At 44.8% G+C, this 16,203-nt stretch overlaps 1 protein-coding gene across 1 annotated transcript; it reads left to right on the top strand.

Moving 5' to 3' along the window:
* Positions 1-98: 98 nt before the first annotated feature.
* On the top strand, positions 99-10,242 carry LOC120842135 (protein diaphanous homolog 1-like). The gene is made up of 7 exons (XM_040501918.1): positions 99-279; positions 805-896; positions 4,621-4,714; positions 4,968-5,117; positions 8,338-8,684; positions 10,104-10,184; positions 10,216-10,242. The coding sequence occupies exons 1-7, from the start codon at positions 99-101 to the stop codon at positions 10,240-10,242; spliced, it is 972 nt and encodes a 323-aa protein (XP_040357852.1).
* Positions 10,243-16,203: the final 5,961 nt, after the last annotated feature.

Raw genomic sequence — 16,203 nt, 5'->3', positions numbered from 1 at the left:
TATCATACCGTGTTTGTAGTGCTTTCTTTCTTGTTCCGCGCCTGCTCAACGATCGCTTCTGGCTGGTTCGTTGTGGCGTTCTTTCGTCACCAGCGAGCATGTTCGCGTACGTACGTTATGAGGACAAGCACAAGGCCGTGCTACCCACGACTTTGATCAAGCGCTTCACGCCGGGAGACGTGGATGACTTCGACCACGAGAAGTCCAAGATGGTCTTCTGGGTAGACGAGAATGGTAGTCAGGCCGGATACTACAAAGCAAAAGTCGTCATGCTTGGAGGTAAGTTAATGCTGGCACATAATTCATCGAGGCGGGCACCGATCACAAAATCTGCGAATGTGATGCCGCTAGTGTGTACAACATGGCGGCGCCCATCGGCAGCCATTTCGGACACAGATGACTTGGGCAAGGCTCCACTCGCGAGCCGACCCTGTAGGTCAATGTGATTGCAGACTCGAGTGGCTGACACCTCTACACACGCGTTATCCTCCGGGGTCGGCCCGTCAGCTGCATGAGTCTTTATTGATAACGTGTAGTCCGCAGGTTGAAGGAATCAGCAGCGAACTTCGTAAAGATGCCTTGCACTATCGTAACAGGGCACTGCAAAAGGGCTTCCTTGGCACGCGCAGCCAATCTTTAACAGCGTTAATGTCACGATGTGGAACGCTTACGGAGGCTCGTGACAACGTACCGTACGCTGCGTTAATAGGACGGCTGTCACATGCCTTGCACGTGACTGCCGTCATGTGCATTGCATGTGGTTGTGTTATTGACCTTGTCTAAAAGAACTGTACTTCTATTCAGAAACCGAAGACCTCTTGCTGCGGTCAATGATCAAGCAGAGGATTGCAATTCCTCGCATCATCCACGATAACCGGGAAGGACAACCAATGGAGGTAATTCTGAGTTCGTAGCATTTTTCCCGATCGCTTTCGACTGTGTTTCTAAAAAAAAAAAAAAAAAGGTTCCTGTTTTTTTGTGTTGTTATTTGCTCTTGGACAGTGGTTTATAAATAGAGTAAAGCTATACGCACTACGTCCTGCATCTTGACCGGACGTGACTATATGTGCAACGCGAAACTCCTATCAAAGGATTGGTTACATTCAGTTTCCAAAGGGGTGGCATAGCTTAGTGGTAAGGTGTCTGCTTCATGTGCAGCGGAGCCCGGTTTAATTGCCAGTGTGGGCATACTTTTTTTTTGCTGAGCATTTGGCGATACTTACGAAATTTTTTTTTTACAATTAACACTAGAAAAAAGAAGAAAAAAAAAAGGTTGATGAAACTTTGCTGAGCTAAATGGAATGGCACTCAGTTTGCAGTTACAGCGGGGCTTGGGTTGCTGGCTGCATGCCGCCAGGCGGCGTGTATGGGGGGAGGGCCAAGCGGGTTAAAGGTATGCTGAACCAAAATCTGGATTCCCCCAAAACATGCGCGAAAAGCATGCAACAGGATGCTACAAACACCAAAACATCACTCATACAGCGATATCTCAAACGGATGACCGTATTTTTTCAAAAAAACGAGGCGCATTTGGCATGAATGTTAACGTCATGTTTCTCCGAGAAGGAGGGGGAACGGCCTCGCGTCTTTTCCGCCTCGTTGCCTTGAGGGAGCGAAGAGAGGAGCTAACTAGGCATCTTGACGTCACACGCTTCGTCGGCCTGGTTCGATCTAGACTTCTTTTTCCAAAAATACGGCCGTCCATTTGAGATATTGCCTTACTAGTAGTGTTGTAGGGATTGTAGCGCCCCGTCTACATCTCCAGCATTGTTTTTTTGAAATCCAAATTACGGTTCACCATCCCTTTAATAGTTTCGTAATTAGCAGCTGCACACTGTCGCCGCAAGGTGTGAACGCAGGCGGGGGTCTGGCTTAACACTTTCCCCAGTGATGCATGCGCCATCCGAAAAGGGTGACCCAAATGGCGTGAGCTCTCCTCGTCGTGCATATAGCCATTTCCGGTTGAGGTGCATAACAAAGTGCATATAGCTGTACTCTTATAAATATGGATTTTCTGGCCAACACGTGCTACCACGTATTGCCGCCCAGCAAGTTGGCATACTTTGTTATGCCGATTGGCCATGGTACTATGTACAGTCATGCAGATGCTCAATAGCTCCACCCGAGCGGGAGTCTTTCTCTCGGAAGAGCTTGACTATAGTCGGTTACAGGTTAAGAAGGTAGCGGCAAACGCCCCTCAAAGGGAATGCCATATCCCTCCGCCACCTCCGCATCCAATAGCGTCCCACCGTTTCCGTGACGTCGCGGCCAACGCGCGAGGAGGGTCTTGCCTTTCTGTACATATTTCCTTTATCTTTCGACTTCGACTGAGCATTGTGGAAGCCAGGAGAGGGAGATTAGAGTTTTCCCCCACCGACAGAAACAAATACGACTTTCGGGGATTAGCTTCCCCCCCGATGGATACAAAGGCTGCCTTCAGGGGCTCGGTTCCCTCTCCGATGAATACAAAGGTCGCTTTCTTAAAAAGTGGGATCGGAGACAAGTTGGAATCCATTGAAGCGGAACAAGGAGCGTTTCCAGCGAACTCTTCTTTCGACTGCGGAGAAATTTGAAACGGGCGCATCACGCTTGTGGGAGGAGCTTCTCCTACCTTCTTGACTTGTAACCGACTATAGTGGCTTACATTGGAATTAGCGCTCGCATCAGGACTCGCCCATGTTGAGCGGATAGAGGGAGCTCATCAACGTTGACTGCCGTTATCATCTGCGCCTGTGTCACTGCGGTTTTAATTGAAAGGGGAAGAGGATTCTCGAAACTGCAAGCTCAGCGACCACTTGTTTGAGCGCGAGAATAAAAAGTCAATTAAAATAACTATGAGCCCTTTCTTTCAGCGGTTTGGAACTGATTGTATTACACTCAATTTCTTTTTTTGAAAGTGTTTATTTTTCGCGATACATGTGTGTTTCCTTGAGTTGCGGCCCATCGCAGCCGCTGGCGATGACGCCAGCTACCATTGCAATAAGATTATCGTAATCGTCTTATTACACACGTATCCCTTCCCACGGCAGTGAAAAACAGCCAAAACACAACTGTGTAATGTAGCCTTAAAGCCTCACACACAGCTTTACAAAATTATAAACGGCAAGTTCGTGGGAAAAAAAAATTACCAATAAGTAAAGAAGAAAAAAAACAAAAAAAGACCTCGGTCAAGAAAATGGTTCATTTCGTTGTTTCTAGAATCCTCACTCGCTTTCGATCAGACTGTGGTGACTGAGGCTCAGATGATAACGGCAGTTTGCGTTGTTTAGCTCCGCCCTGTCTGGTCCGCATGGATGAGTCCCGGTGTTAGCGTTAGATCGAACGTTAGCCACCAGTCATGCGCTCCTCAGAAAAAAATGCCCGCTCGCATAGAGCTATTTACTTTCTGCATGACTTTACTAGATACCATGTGTGCTGTGTGCCACCCATCCACCCGCACAGACGTTGACTGAGTCCTTGATTAATATTTTCTCCAAAGTTTGGCACGTGTTCAACTTTCTTGAGTCTAAACTTTGGGCTGAATTATTGATTTAATGGCTTGCACGATTTTTATTAGATATCATTGGGGCTCACCCATTTGTCTAGCATACCTCTGGACAGTGTTCTATATAAACAAATAGAGAAAGTCAAACTTGTACCTTTCAGAGCAGTATGAGGAAATTAGTCCTTGTAATGCCTCAGGGCATTCTATCATACCTTGTTATTACAAAGCTTTGCTATCATGACTAGCACAGCTTTGTAATGACATATTAGTTCAGTCATAAAGGGCACTTGGCTTGTCAAAAGACACTGACTGCTGTAGGCAGGGGGCCGCACGTGCCACCTGTGAGCAGAAGCTATCATTCTCGGTCGTGATAACGGTTCAGCAGTGGCGGTTGGTCAGCCAGATGACTCCCACGTGCCAGGATTACGATAGACTGCATTATGGGCATGAGAATGTTACCCCAGGCGCCCAACTTGAAACAGTTAGCTGAGAAACATGCCGGTTAAAATGGCACCGGACATGACATGCCCTAATTTTCATCAAGGGTTTATTTTAGTGCTGCGCATTACCTTGTCAGATTTCAACGCCAACTGCCATTACTGAGTACTAGGCCTGGCTAGATTAACGTTTCATCCTCCTATTGAGAGGCAATGCCACAGGCCATTCAAGGCAGTAAATGCGAGTGATGCATCCTCGGCAGGCTCACACAATCCCATTTTTCTTCTCGTCCTGCGGTATCTTTACTGTGAATTGATAATTTTTTAGAGCATTAGATAGATAAGTTCAGTCTGATCGGCTGCCACCATCATTCTGTTTCCCAGTGGAAGCATTTTGTGCCAGCTCGCAAAAGCAGCGCCGAATACGACTCTAGGCACATCTCTGTTGCCTACGTTGACGCCTGTTGTGAAAGTTTACATATGTGCTGTTATTTTTTTTTTCAGCCTGCCTTCTATATCTTTGCTTTTACATTAATTAATCTTTTTCTTCCATGCTTTCCATAGCAACAGTGGTGTAGAAAGAAAATGATTGAATTGTGTTATAAAATAATGGACCTAAGCTCCATGCTAGAGCAGTAATGGCAATTTATTTCAACTCCTTTTTCTAAACATTTTGTTTTGTATCTGCAATGTCTCCAGGATGGTCAGTCAACCTCTTCACACACTGCGCAGACAGATCACGGAGAGAAGACTACTTCCAAAAAACGCCGTATTGAAGAGCAGCATTTAGACGGCAAGTGATGTGCACCACTATTGTCATGTTGCGTTTGAAGGGGCACTCCGGAGCTTTCTGAGATGGCCTATTCATGGCCGTAACTCAATTTATGTGCCCTAAGCATCCCAGAAATTCAATAGATAAAATCATGTGCAACCTATTTCACTATTTAAAACTATTGATTGTGACTGTTAAAATGTTTACTCAAACTTCAATTACTACTCTGTAGCAACAGCCCTGACACTTTAGTTGTAATGTCTTCTTTACTCAGGATCGCAGGGCACTGTTCCTATAACGTTGTATGAGGCTCAGCGAGCTAAAGCCAAGGCGCTTAAGCAAGAGGTGAAGCGTCTCCGGCTGGAGCTTGATGAGGAAAGGAGCCTCTCCAGAAGCATACAGACCATATTCCTGTCAAGACTACGTAAGTTAATTCAGCATGACAATATTTTATGCCATATTGCTGTCCGCGGTGCCGAACATCAATGCCCGGTAACTTTGTGTTTATTCTCGCTCGCGCCGTAACTTATATCGTTTCATCCTACATACTTGTTCTGGAAACTTCCTGCTCATTCTCACCACAAATGCCCGACGCTGGAACCTGTGCCGAATGTTTGAAGCATCGATGTCGCGCTAGATAAGGAGCCGCGCATGACCTTGTCGAGTCAGTCTTGCTTCTCACTGCTGTACGCGGTGATTTCTTTCTTCTTTTGTTTGGCACAAGTTTGAGTTACCCAGTCATCATCTCGGACTCTGCGCCTGGTCTTTGTGACAATATGTGTTAATTCTTTCTTCGCATGGTAAGCTTGGAATTATGTATTGGATGGTTGTACTATCGCAGACAAAAGTTCTCAGGACGCGCGAGAGGTGATTGAAGTGTATAGCTGTGCCATCTGCCGGTGGCTCGCCTGATTTTTAAACCACAGGAGAGCGCATGTGAGTCCTACTGTGCTTGCGGACATATGTGCTTATTCGCTCTTCTGCGGGACCATACTTGCCACAGTGTATGGTGCAAGGCTCCGCTTCGGTGGCCGCTGGTGATGAACGTCTACAGCGGATGCAGCAGCTAGAGATGGCGCTTGCAGCTCGTATCGCTGGCCATTAGCAAGTTGGGTTTCTGAATATGGCGATTCTATGTTTTTCTTGATGCCGCAATTATTAGGACAACCTTCCTGATAAAGCACCTATAAAGCGACAAGTCACAGCAGGTGAACTAAGGAATAAGATAATTTAGTTCCAATGTCAGAGTTCACTCGTCTCACATGAAGCACTGCAAAGCTAAAAGCGCTATCATCAGTTGCGACATCTCACGCCAGATTCCGCCAGAATCACCGCAATGCAGAGAAGCGGAAAAACTTGCATGCCTGCAAGCCAGCCACATAGCTAGGGGGGGCATAGAACCTGCCCCCCCGGAACCAAATCCTGGTTACGTGCCTGCTGCATGCACAGTAGGGCACGCATGCGCTCTTCTGTTGTCTCGAAACCAGGCGAACTGCTGGCTGACGGCGCAGCAGTGCGCTTCACTTGCCGCTTGCGCCTCCTCGGGTCTTTTGTCTGCGATAGTTCATTACAAAAAGATTAAGTGGCACCACATCATTTCTGTTTTTGTCCTAATACTACATTGTATCAGTAGTAGCGGGAAGAGCAGGTAGCAGAGTTCTGAGTCCCTTGTATTGGTAGTCTGATTACATATCCTTTTTTTTTTTAACAAGGTACCAAACTTCATAAATGGAGAAAAGGGATTGTGTTGCAGCAATTAGTGGTTAAGTGACACTGCCTCCTGAGAGAAGTTTTGGACAGGGCCAGAATACCTCGAACGATTTGAATGGTTTTGGATAGCTTCAGAACATCGTAAGGACCAAATGCACAATTGTGGGCAACAACGCACCTTGGAAACTGCATGCTGTCATAAAAGCAGCAAGGAAGTAACCCTGGTTCAGTTGCTTTCTGGCACTTGAGAGAACAGCCTGGACAAGACACACATGTTAAAAAATACATTTTTCATGAAACAAGATTTCAGTTGGAGTAATATTTAAAATGCGAGTTGCCAATTCCTCCACTTTTTTAATGTACGGTGAACCCAGCCAGTCCCGCCCATTGCTGAGGTGGTACGCCACTTTGTGGGATTTTGCTAGCTACCAACTAACACAGGTATCGATAGAGTAACCAAAGGGTTGTCTCAACAGCGGCGATATCTCAAAGGAGACGTCAAACCTAGTAGCCCGCGGTCCCTACATCTCCGCGGCAATGTAGACGACGTTTAGGGCTACATTACCGCGGGTCGGTTCGATTAATTACCTCTGTTGGTGCCAATGATCGTCTACCTTGTCTCACTCTCTCGAATATAGCGGAAGAGAAGACACACGTACCAAAGTAAGGACAGAGTCCAAGAGCATTTATTACATACTCTTCTATATGAACTACAATGTCCCCATCCAAAATGACCCCCGCGCCGGCAAGGTAAGAAAAGGTCCTTACCTGGCCAGACGCGGGGTTCCGGAGAGCCAAGACCGGGGAAGCGTCGGAGAAGTCGCCGACGCACGTCCTCTCTCTTTCGCCGTCACTCGGACGAGTCCCTTTCCCGAAAGCGGGAAAACAAGAGGCGAAACCTCCTCGCCTGTCAGCAGTGATCCACATCCGAGCGGGGGTACGGAAAGAGGTCCCCCCGGGAGAGAGTGAGAGGAGGGCCCCCCAAACCAGTCGGCCCTCCGCCTCACGAACAGGTCGGAGCTGACGGCGAAGGAGCCGAGTGTTCCGACCCGCGGCCGTTATCACAGCCATCGAGGAAGGGAGACCAGAGGAATCCCCACAACTTTCATGAATCAAGCAACTTTCTAGCCAATGTAAAAGTACAGACCTGGCCGATTTGGCTGCATCACTCCCCCGGAAGCACAGGAATTAGCTGCACAGCAAAATGAGTCTCAAGCCGTAAACATTCTTCCGATTACATTTGCTTTTTATGCGAAATGCATCTTTTTACATGCATGTCCTACTCAGGCTTTAAGTATTTTTTCCTTTTATTAGCATAACCCTACAAGGCTGGTCCACATATTTTTGCTGAATTACAACCTGCTGCAACTAACTGCTTACAGCCATGATAGTTCGGATTGCTATCACAACAAATTCCCTGAATAAAACTAAATCTGGTTTCACATTATTCATCTGAATGGTAAAGTAAATTGATTATAGATGTAGTTTTCATTGTTGATAACTGTAAAAAGGTAAATAATGTCTTTTATTTAAGGCATGGAAATCAAGATGCTTTTACTGTGTGCAAACCTAAGAAATACATTGCAACAACCGATCATCTCTGACATCAGAATAGCTTGAACCCCACAACCTGCTGGGATCTATTCAAAGTAGCTCTGGCCTCAAAACATATCCCCTTGTACAATATCTGCTATGATTGTGGCTAGATGCCTCCTTGCATTTTGAAGCAGTAAATGCTTTGCTAATGCTGGCCAGTGGGTCAGTGTATCAGACACCATCTTGTATACCCCATCATAAGCAACAGTCTCACCAGTTGTGACATGACGGAAATGTTTGAAATAGCTGTTAAAGCGGGTAGAGTGCCAGTTTAGAATCTCCTGGGATGTACAGCTCATGGAGGATACAATTTTTGTGGCCTTCGCAAACAACAACAGGAGCGGAGTCGTCTTCTGCGGTGTCTGCTCCAGCAGCTCCTGCCTGCTTCAGTGGAAGGCTCCCTCTGCCGCTAGAGCAACCAGTCCCTAAGGAGCCTCAAGGAGCGGCAAGGGAATGTCCCCTCTCCTTACATGGAACCTCAGTCTTGGACTATGATGTGAGCAGCCCAGAAGAGCTGTGCCTGGAACCTCCTGCTGCCAAGGTCTCCGCGGTCGTGCTGTTAAGAGAACCCGATGAGATTCTGACACCAAGCCAGGCTATCGAGAAGGTACAACCCTCAGCCAGCGCCCAGCTGATGTTGCCACCACCCCCTCCTGTGCCGGTTGCCGCTGGGAACCCTGATCAAGTAGGCTGACCATTTCTGGTTTTGTAACCGTATCCGACTTATCTTGGCAATTTCTTTCAAGATAAACATATTTAAAGTACTGCTGGAGATAGTCTAGCTATGTGCAAAATTTATTGTAAATTTTAGGCATTCATGTGACCATTCGAAATGCTGCAGTCCTTTTGCATTTGGTTCGGAGACCTGAGTGGATTCATCAAAACTAACGCCCGGCGGGGCTTACTTTCGATGTCCAGGATGCGCGCGTGTGAAGAAAGCCAATGCGGTGGTCATTTTTTTTTTAAATAGGCTTGTGAACAATCTGAATGCCCTCCTTCGCTAGCACCCGTGCCAGAGCTTCACTTGTTCTTTTCACAAGGGAACAAGTGAAGCTGCAAGTTGTAGTCATTGCATTGCAAGTTGTAGTCATAGACACGATGCAGGTTGTAGTCATAGACACGCAAAAAAAAACCACATCGGCGAACAAAAAAATTTCCCGCGCACGCACTTACCTTTTTATTTTTGACATATATATTTCCCGCCGCTTACCTCCTTGCTTCTTTTGATCGGTGACATCAAAAATCAGAAAATTTAGAAGCTTTTTAGGTGACATTTCTACATTTAATAACGGCAATCGTAAGACATGTTTTTTAACGCAATTGCACACGCACTACGGCCCCTCTTTTTGAAATACCAAAAATCGGATGTCACTTACTGGATTTGTGTTCTCCCTCGGAAAACTTGGTGGCGGTCGAGCAGAGGATGATCGGCGAGTCGAGGAAGAAACCGATTTTTCCCGCGCCGGCACGGGGGAAAAAAAAAATTTATCTCCTTTGCTTATTTTGGGAACATTTTGAAAGTAGGGGTTAGGCCCTTCTGATATGGGCACACCCTTGGTATTGTACAGTATACTGGTGTACATTTTTTAATCCAAATTTTATTTTTAGATAAGGGCTCACTGCAATCTGGATGCCATTTCCACAGACTGTTGGTGTAACTGGTAGACATTAGATGGGTGGATATATAACCATGGCAATATTTTGACTAATTAACCACAATTTATTCATTAACTTTTTATAATTGAAATTTTAATGGCAGCCATTATTAGGTTCTCACCTAATTTAAACAGTCCACAAACCTACAGGGGCCTTGAAATATTTATTGAGTTCTCCATTTTCTTCACCCAATTCAAGAACCGCTCACGATTCTGGATTCGGTGAGTGTATATTCTAGCTAGAACGAATAGGGATGCTGTGAAATGGATGTCCGCATGAGCTTCTTGAAAGTACATGGCTTAAAATGACTACACCTACCTTTTTGACACTTGAATGAAACGGGGATTCTGTGACGTAACATCCTGGAAAACGTATTAGTCTAGTTCTTCTCAGTGATAGCTTTTTAAACTGCTAATCCCAACCATTGTAATTCTCAATTTTTCTGCAGGTTGATCTGGGCAGTGGTGTTTCAATGACGGCAGCGCAGTTTAATCACTGCGCTGATAAATCTGACACCGATTCAAAATTTGTGAGAAATGCTTGCCTGGCAATGGGGACAGAAGAAGAGCTCCTTGCTCGGAGCGTGACAGGGAACCGCTCCCGGCGTTTCCTGAACCAGGGTCCGGAGGAGGACGCTAAGCTACCTATGACCCCGAAGAAGCTGGAGGCAGTTCGAGGTAGGTACAAGCTTGCTTTTCACTAACAAAATAATCTGAGTAATCGCGGTTTCCCTTGTCGAAGCAGATGATAGAGAGGGGGGATGTTTACTTGGTACGAAATAACCATGCAGTCTGTTGAAAGTGTTTTGAAGAGACAACTTTTCTGGAGCATGAACTGATTTCTGAGTTGGCTGTTGCATGACTTTGCACTTGCATCCAAATTTACTATCAGCTTTATTCATAATTGTAACTGCAACCAACTTTTGATTGACTTTTGAATTTCTTTGCTTTGACAATGCCTCGTTGCCCTTGTGATTGTGAAACTCTTTGCAACATAAAAAGGAAGCATTGATGCAAAGCTATATGTGCTGCTGGAGACTGCATCCAGCAACCATCTTGCTCATGTGTCATTCATTGCTTAATTTGATGTTGGAAAAGGTTTCTTGTGCAATTTTTTAAAAACCACGTTCTACGGTGGAATTTGTTTATAACAAACAGCTCGAAAATTGTGTAAATGCAGTGCAGATGGCACAGTAATGAGCTTCTATTGCGTGGCTGTTCTTTCATAATAACTCTTATTTGAAACCATTTCATTTACTGGGGTCTCGAGGAAACGTTCAGCATAGCTTGTTTATTAAGCTTATAGCATACCTTGCAACGGCACTCTTAACCGTCTCTACCCTATTTAGTTCTGCGTGCGCAATTTCACGGTAGAGACGCCATGAGACGCTGATTTGCTCCAGGTTGGGAGTGGTGCAGTGCAATGTTTCTAATGCCTACACAACCAAGTTTTACGGTCTTGTGCACGAACCGCTTGCGGACAAACTCGGCGGTAATTTGGATGTCCGTCAGCTCACCCATGGATACTGGTTGGCACCTACAGAAAGGCCAGCCTACTCCACGCTTTCTTGAGCTCGCAGAGATCTGGTTTCAAATTGGCAATCGTTGCTTCGACCTTGTCGAAGGAATGCTCTAAACATTTCTGTGACCCAAAAGTTGTAGGTCTATTCAATGAACGAGTATGACTACTCCGCTGCGTTTTACGTGGTGCTTTCGGTACCATGTGCTTGAGCGCGGGCGTCGCAGGCGCCAGCGCGCCACTACTGTCTGCGGGGAAGCCTACTGCATGATATCAGGAGCGCGCACAGCGCACCGCTTTCCACGGGTGTACAGCGGGGAAGCCTGATGCATGCATTAGGAGAGTGCGGCCCGCCACTCGAGATTTCGACATATCCGATGTAGGGTTCGTTATTCGAGATATAGTTTTCATGCATATTGATCGATAAGTTTTGGTTTGATATAGGACATAATTCCCATTATGTGAGTTAATTATAGTGTAGGACTGTAATAGTTGTGCCTTCTATTCTTTCGTTTTTCAGTGGCCTTTGGCTTCTTCATTGGTGAAGGGCCAGAAGAAGTTGTAAAAAAAAGAATGGCCAAAATGAATTCTTACGTTGCAACATACCTGCAAGATAAGAGAAGCAGGGTGAAGAAGGAGCTCAAGAAGAGGGCAGCAGCAGCGATGGCGGCAGCGCAGGCACCCACAAGCGAGCTAGTGGTGGCAGCATCGCGTACCTAATCATGCTACTTCCCTGTTGCAGAGCGGGCTTTGCCTAAAATAAAGGTAACATGACTTTCTGAGAGATTCATTTGTCCAGCCAGCATATGTGGATACCACATGAAATGCCTAAAATGAATTTTATGACCTGCTCATTTAATGAGCCCTCATTTTTGAACGAGAATATGTACAGGTTCCGATATTAAAATTCGTACAACCCCACGTATTAAATGGGAACTTTTACGAGTTCTCATATCAAATGAGAGCTCATACGAATCCACGTATCAAATGAGAAATCATACGAGTCCACATATCAAACGAGAATTTATATAGCTTCTCATATGAAACGAGGATTCTTATAAGTACTCGTATCAAATAAGAATCTCGTTTCTTCTCGTGTCCGATAAACACATATGAACTTCTCGTACATACGATTTTTTTCAGTAGGGACGCTTCTTTTGGCATATTCGATTTCTTAACCGGAACCTGGAAAAAGTTTGGTTACACTCTTCAGTTGCTGGAAAGCACCTAGACAAGTTTAGCTGTTAATAGTGTATTAACGGACGTGGTTGTCAAATCAGAAACAGATAGTGCGTATTAATTAAGCGGTGCAGCTTGCACTTGAAAAATTTGTTTCCCTTATTTCGAGCAAATGTGCATCACGGCCCTTTTGCAAAAGTATTTATCCACTTTCTACAGAATTTCTATGGAAAATAGTGTATAGATGATAGGGATGTTAGAAAGAAAATGTATTTACTTTCGTATCCACCTTCAATAGTTTTTAGTCGGTTTTTTAAAGCCAAACTTCCTTTCTGATCAAATGTATTTCGAGGAATGTTTAGGAACGTTGCATCTTGTCAGATTCCGAATAGAGTTCTCAGTGTTTCGTATTGGCTCACCCGCAGTGTGTTTCAGGCTATGCCGATTCGTATGTTTTATAATAGCCGGGAATTGGGAATTCGTACTCTTCGCTGTGTGCTTTGCACTCTTATTATGCTGCTTTGACTGGTAATGATAGCGATGGCTTATTTATATCTGGACTTACTTCCCGAGCCCGAGTCGGCGTGAAAGAGAATGGACCATTCAACATGTTCCCTGTGGAACATTTTTGTTAACTTGGTTCCGCTAAAAATCTATTACGAAGTGTACGATATACCGAACTCCCTCAAATTCATTTATTTCTGCGAGTATTTCTATCTCTTCCTTATAGAACATATAGAGCGTCTGAAATAAATCCTGTATATACGAATTTGGTCCAATAAAATATCTTCGAACCACTCAGTGTTGTTGACCCCAAAATGCTCCACCAGTCAGGAGTCAATGTGGAGGTTGTGTAACTTCAATGTTTTACAGTAGAAGAAACAAACAAACAAGATATACGAATCTGTCTTGAGAAGTAGATATTTTATTTTTACACATTTTGCACGGATTATATCGTAAAAACTAAAATAAAACTGCGGCAACATTAAAAACAAAAAAGCGGCTCCGGGAGTCGAAGAGTTCCCGAGAGGGTAGCGAGGAGCGACGCAAGGAGGAAAGATGGGGAGAAAGAGAAGGACAAGGATACCGGAGAACCGGAGCAGAAACGCCCAAACAGAAACCGAAACTAACTTGACCGGAACCGGAACTAGATCATGTTTAATGCCGCCCGCTGGTAGCGCTAGCTGTCACTCGTCTATCTAGGCCGCTGGGCCTATGGCAGTATCCGCTTTTTACCTTGTGTATATTATTACTCTATGGAACGGCAACCAGAATCCGCCTCTGCGCCTTCAGTCGGCTGCGGGCCGCTCTCAAGAACCACACTTTTGCGCATGCGCGTCATTATGTGCAGGCAGTAATGTCTCTTGTACTCGCTTCCGGCTGGCGCGTACGAGATAGCCGGTCCCGGCACAAGATGGCGCATTGTAAGCCGTCATCTTGCACGTCTGCCTCAGCTAACGGAGTAGGTGACGTAGCTCGCGGGCTCTATATATTGTTTCGCCGCACCTTTTGCCCTTCCCTGTTATCTCGTGTGCGTCGGACGGAAGCGAATAAAATAAATACACTTGACTGCGAGCACCAAAGAAAGCGCATTCTCAAAGCGTGGGTTTTGACAGCTGCCGCTGGCCGTCAGAAGGCGCAACAAATCATTTCGGCTGGCGCTCCCGTGTCCCGCAAACGTTTGCTTGCCGACTGTATTTCTTGGATATGAAAAATTAACACCCTAAAGACCGACAACCAGTTCCGCGTTCAACTTTTCCCCCTCTTCCTCCTCTCTGCTCTTCTACCTTATCTACTGTCGCCAGCGTCCTCCTCCCCTATTGTGAGGAGAATGTTCTGACTTAAAGAATCTCGTGTCTGGTCCCTCGGCCTTGAAACTTGCAACGATAACTACATGGAAAATATGGCTCTAAGCTCTTAAAGAGTAATGATTTTTATTCTCTATACAGTAATTTATTAATATTACGTCTTTTTTAAGTCTACATGGGTGATCTAATCAAAATATTTTTACTTTTAAGCTTGACCGTTCAAGGAAACCGCTCGAAAGGCTCCCGGTACGGTGAAGAAAAAAAGAGAGCATTCAACCTAAAACAAGAGCTATACGATGAAAAGGGTAAATGATACTCGTGGGATACATTGAATTCCTTCGCTGAATTATGAAAAGATACTTCCTAAATATTTTTTTTGTTGGTCTTCTAAATGTTATTCATGTTATTAATGCGATTTTGTTCCAAATACTTTTTTAGAAATTAAGGTATAAACTCGCTGGACGTAGTAAAAAGGCTTACAATGGTTCCTTTCTCTGGGCCCTAGTACTGAAAATTGACTACTGCAAATTAGAAGGACCAATGAGGACATTTAGCTTTTCCCTGAAGATAGTAACACCAATAAATCCTTGCTCTCTTTAGATCATAGAAGAGAAATTAGTTTTAGTTTTAATGAGCGCCCATATACTTCAATTAAAAACCGAGCTGGATTTTCTTCTCACCCCTGTTGGAAAATTTTGATGATGGAAAGACGACGGAAAAGGCTCATACAAGCGTAACCGTAATATGGGACATCCTATACAAGCGAATCGGCGGATCCAGTATAGTGGATTAGAGCGGAACGATACAGGTAGGCGGAACCATACAAGCGTGTCGTATTATGGGACATTCTATACCAGCGTAGTGGAATATGGCGGAAACATGTGGAACCATACATGCATAACGTAATATGGGACAACCTATACCAGGCAAAAGGTGATACCAGCACGGTGGAGCCATATGGCTCCAACATGCTGGTTTCGCCTTTTCACTGTTGTACAGGGCGATTTAGTTTTAAGCTTTACATATATGTTTAGAAAGGTCGTGAAAGCTAAATCAATGCGTTTTGTCCAGGCGAGTTATACGGCCAGGCGTACGTAGTGTAGGGACCTAATCGTATCGATCAGTCAGATAATTAAATACAATTTGTTAATTAACTTTTTAATTAGTGAAAATGAAAATATGGTTTCAATTAGAAACTTGCTGAGTCATTGAAAACCACAAAATCAACTCTTTTTAGAAGGATATAATGCAGGGGTAGCCTTTTACGCGTTCTGTAAAAACGCTTTATTTGGACGAGTTTCTAGGTTTCAGTTCCTTATCAGAGCTCATCTCTGCGCCCAAGGTCCTGTTCCCCCTTAGACACGCAACTCACGTGCACAGACCGCGTAAATGTAGCTTTTACGGCTTTTTTAAAAATATCTGAAAAACATACAAATAAACACTCTCTAGAATGTCCCCGAATACGATACGATTGTATGGTTCCTTTCCCGCTTGCATTGTTCAAGAAAGACTTGTAAACATCCAGCGTTTCATTGGAATGCTGGATGTCAGCGAGTCTCTACATCAGTGAGTGGTTTCAAACAAGCATGATGTTTGCACACCAGAAAGCTCTTATCCGAGGCTCACCAGGAGCACTAAGAGCAGAGGCAAAATGTTGTGACGTGGTAAAATTGGTTGCAGGTATTTATTTTTAGAAGACCTGCATGCAGCAAAGCTTAACTTTGCTCAAAAGAAGATAATTAAAAATTCAATACTGAACAATGGTGTCCCTTGAGCTGTCAGGCCAAACTCCCACTCTTGCCACTGAGGAGTTCCTAACTTGTGCGTAGAGAATCAGCACAACCCAGATTTGTTCTGCAAGCGCACCTGCAATATAAAAGTTGAATAAACATGAGATGAAATATGAGACGTTTACAATTCTCTGTAATGTGAAATTAGAGCACAGATCTTGAAGATGAGGATGGAAGGGTATGACCCCCCACCCCCTAACCCTCCTACTCTTCTGCTCCCTCCCATTTAGCGAAAAATTTCCCTGAATTTAGC

Source organism: Ixodes scapularis, unplaced genomic scaffold, assembly GCF_016920785.2.
Source record: "Ixodes scapularis isolate PalLabHiFi unplaced genomic scaffold, ASM1692078v2 ptg000060l_1___fragment_1__unscaffolded, whole genome shotgun sequence".
Taxonomy (NCBI): Eukaryota; Metazoa; Arthropoda; class Arachnida; order Ixodida; family Ixodidae; genus Ixodes; species Ixodes scapularis.
This window is presented reverse-complemented; position numbering and strand designations above follow the sequence as displayed.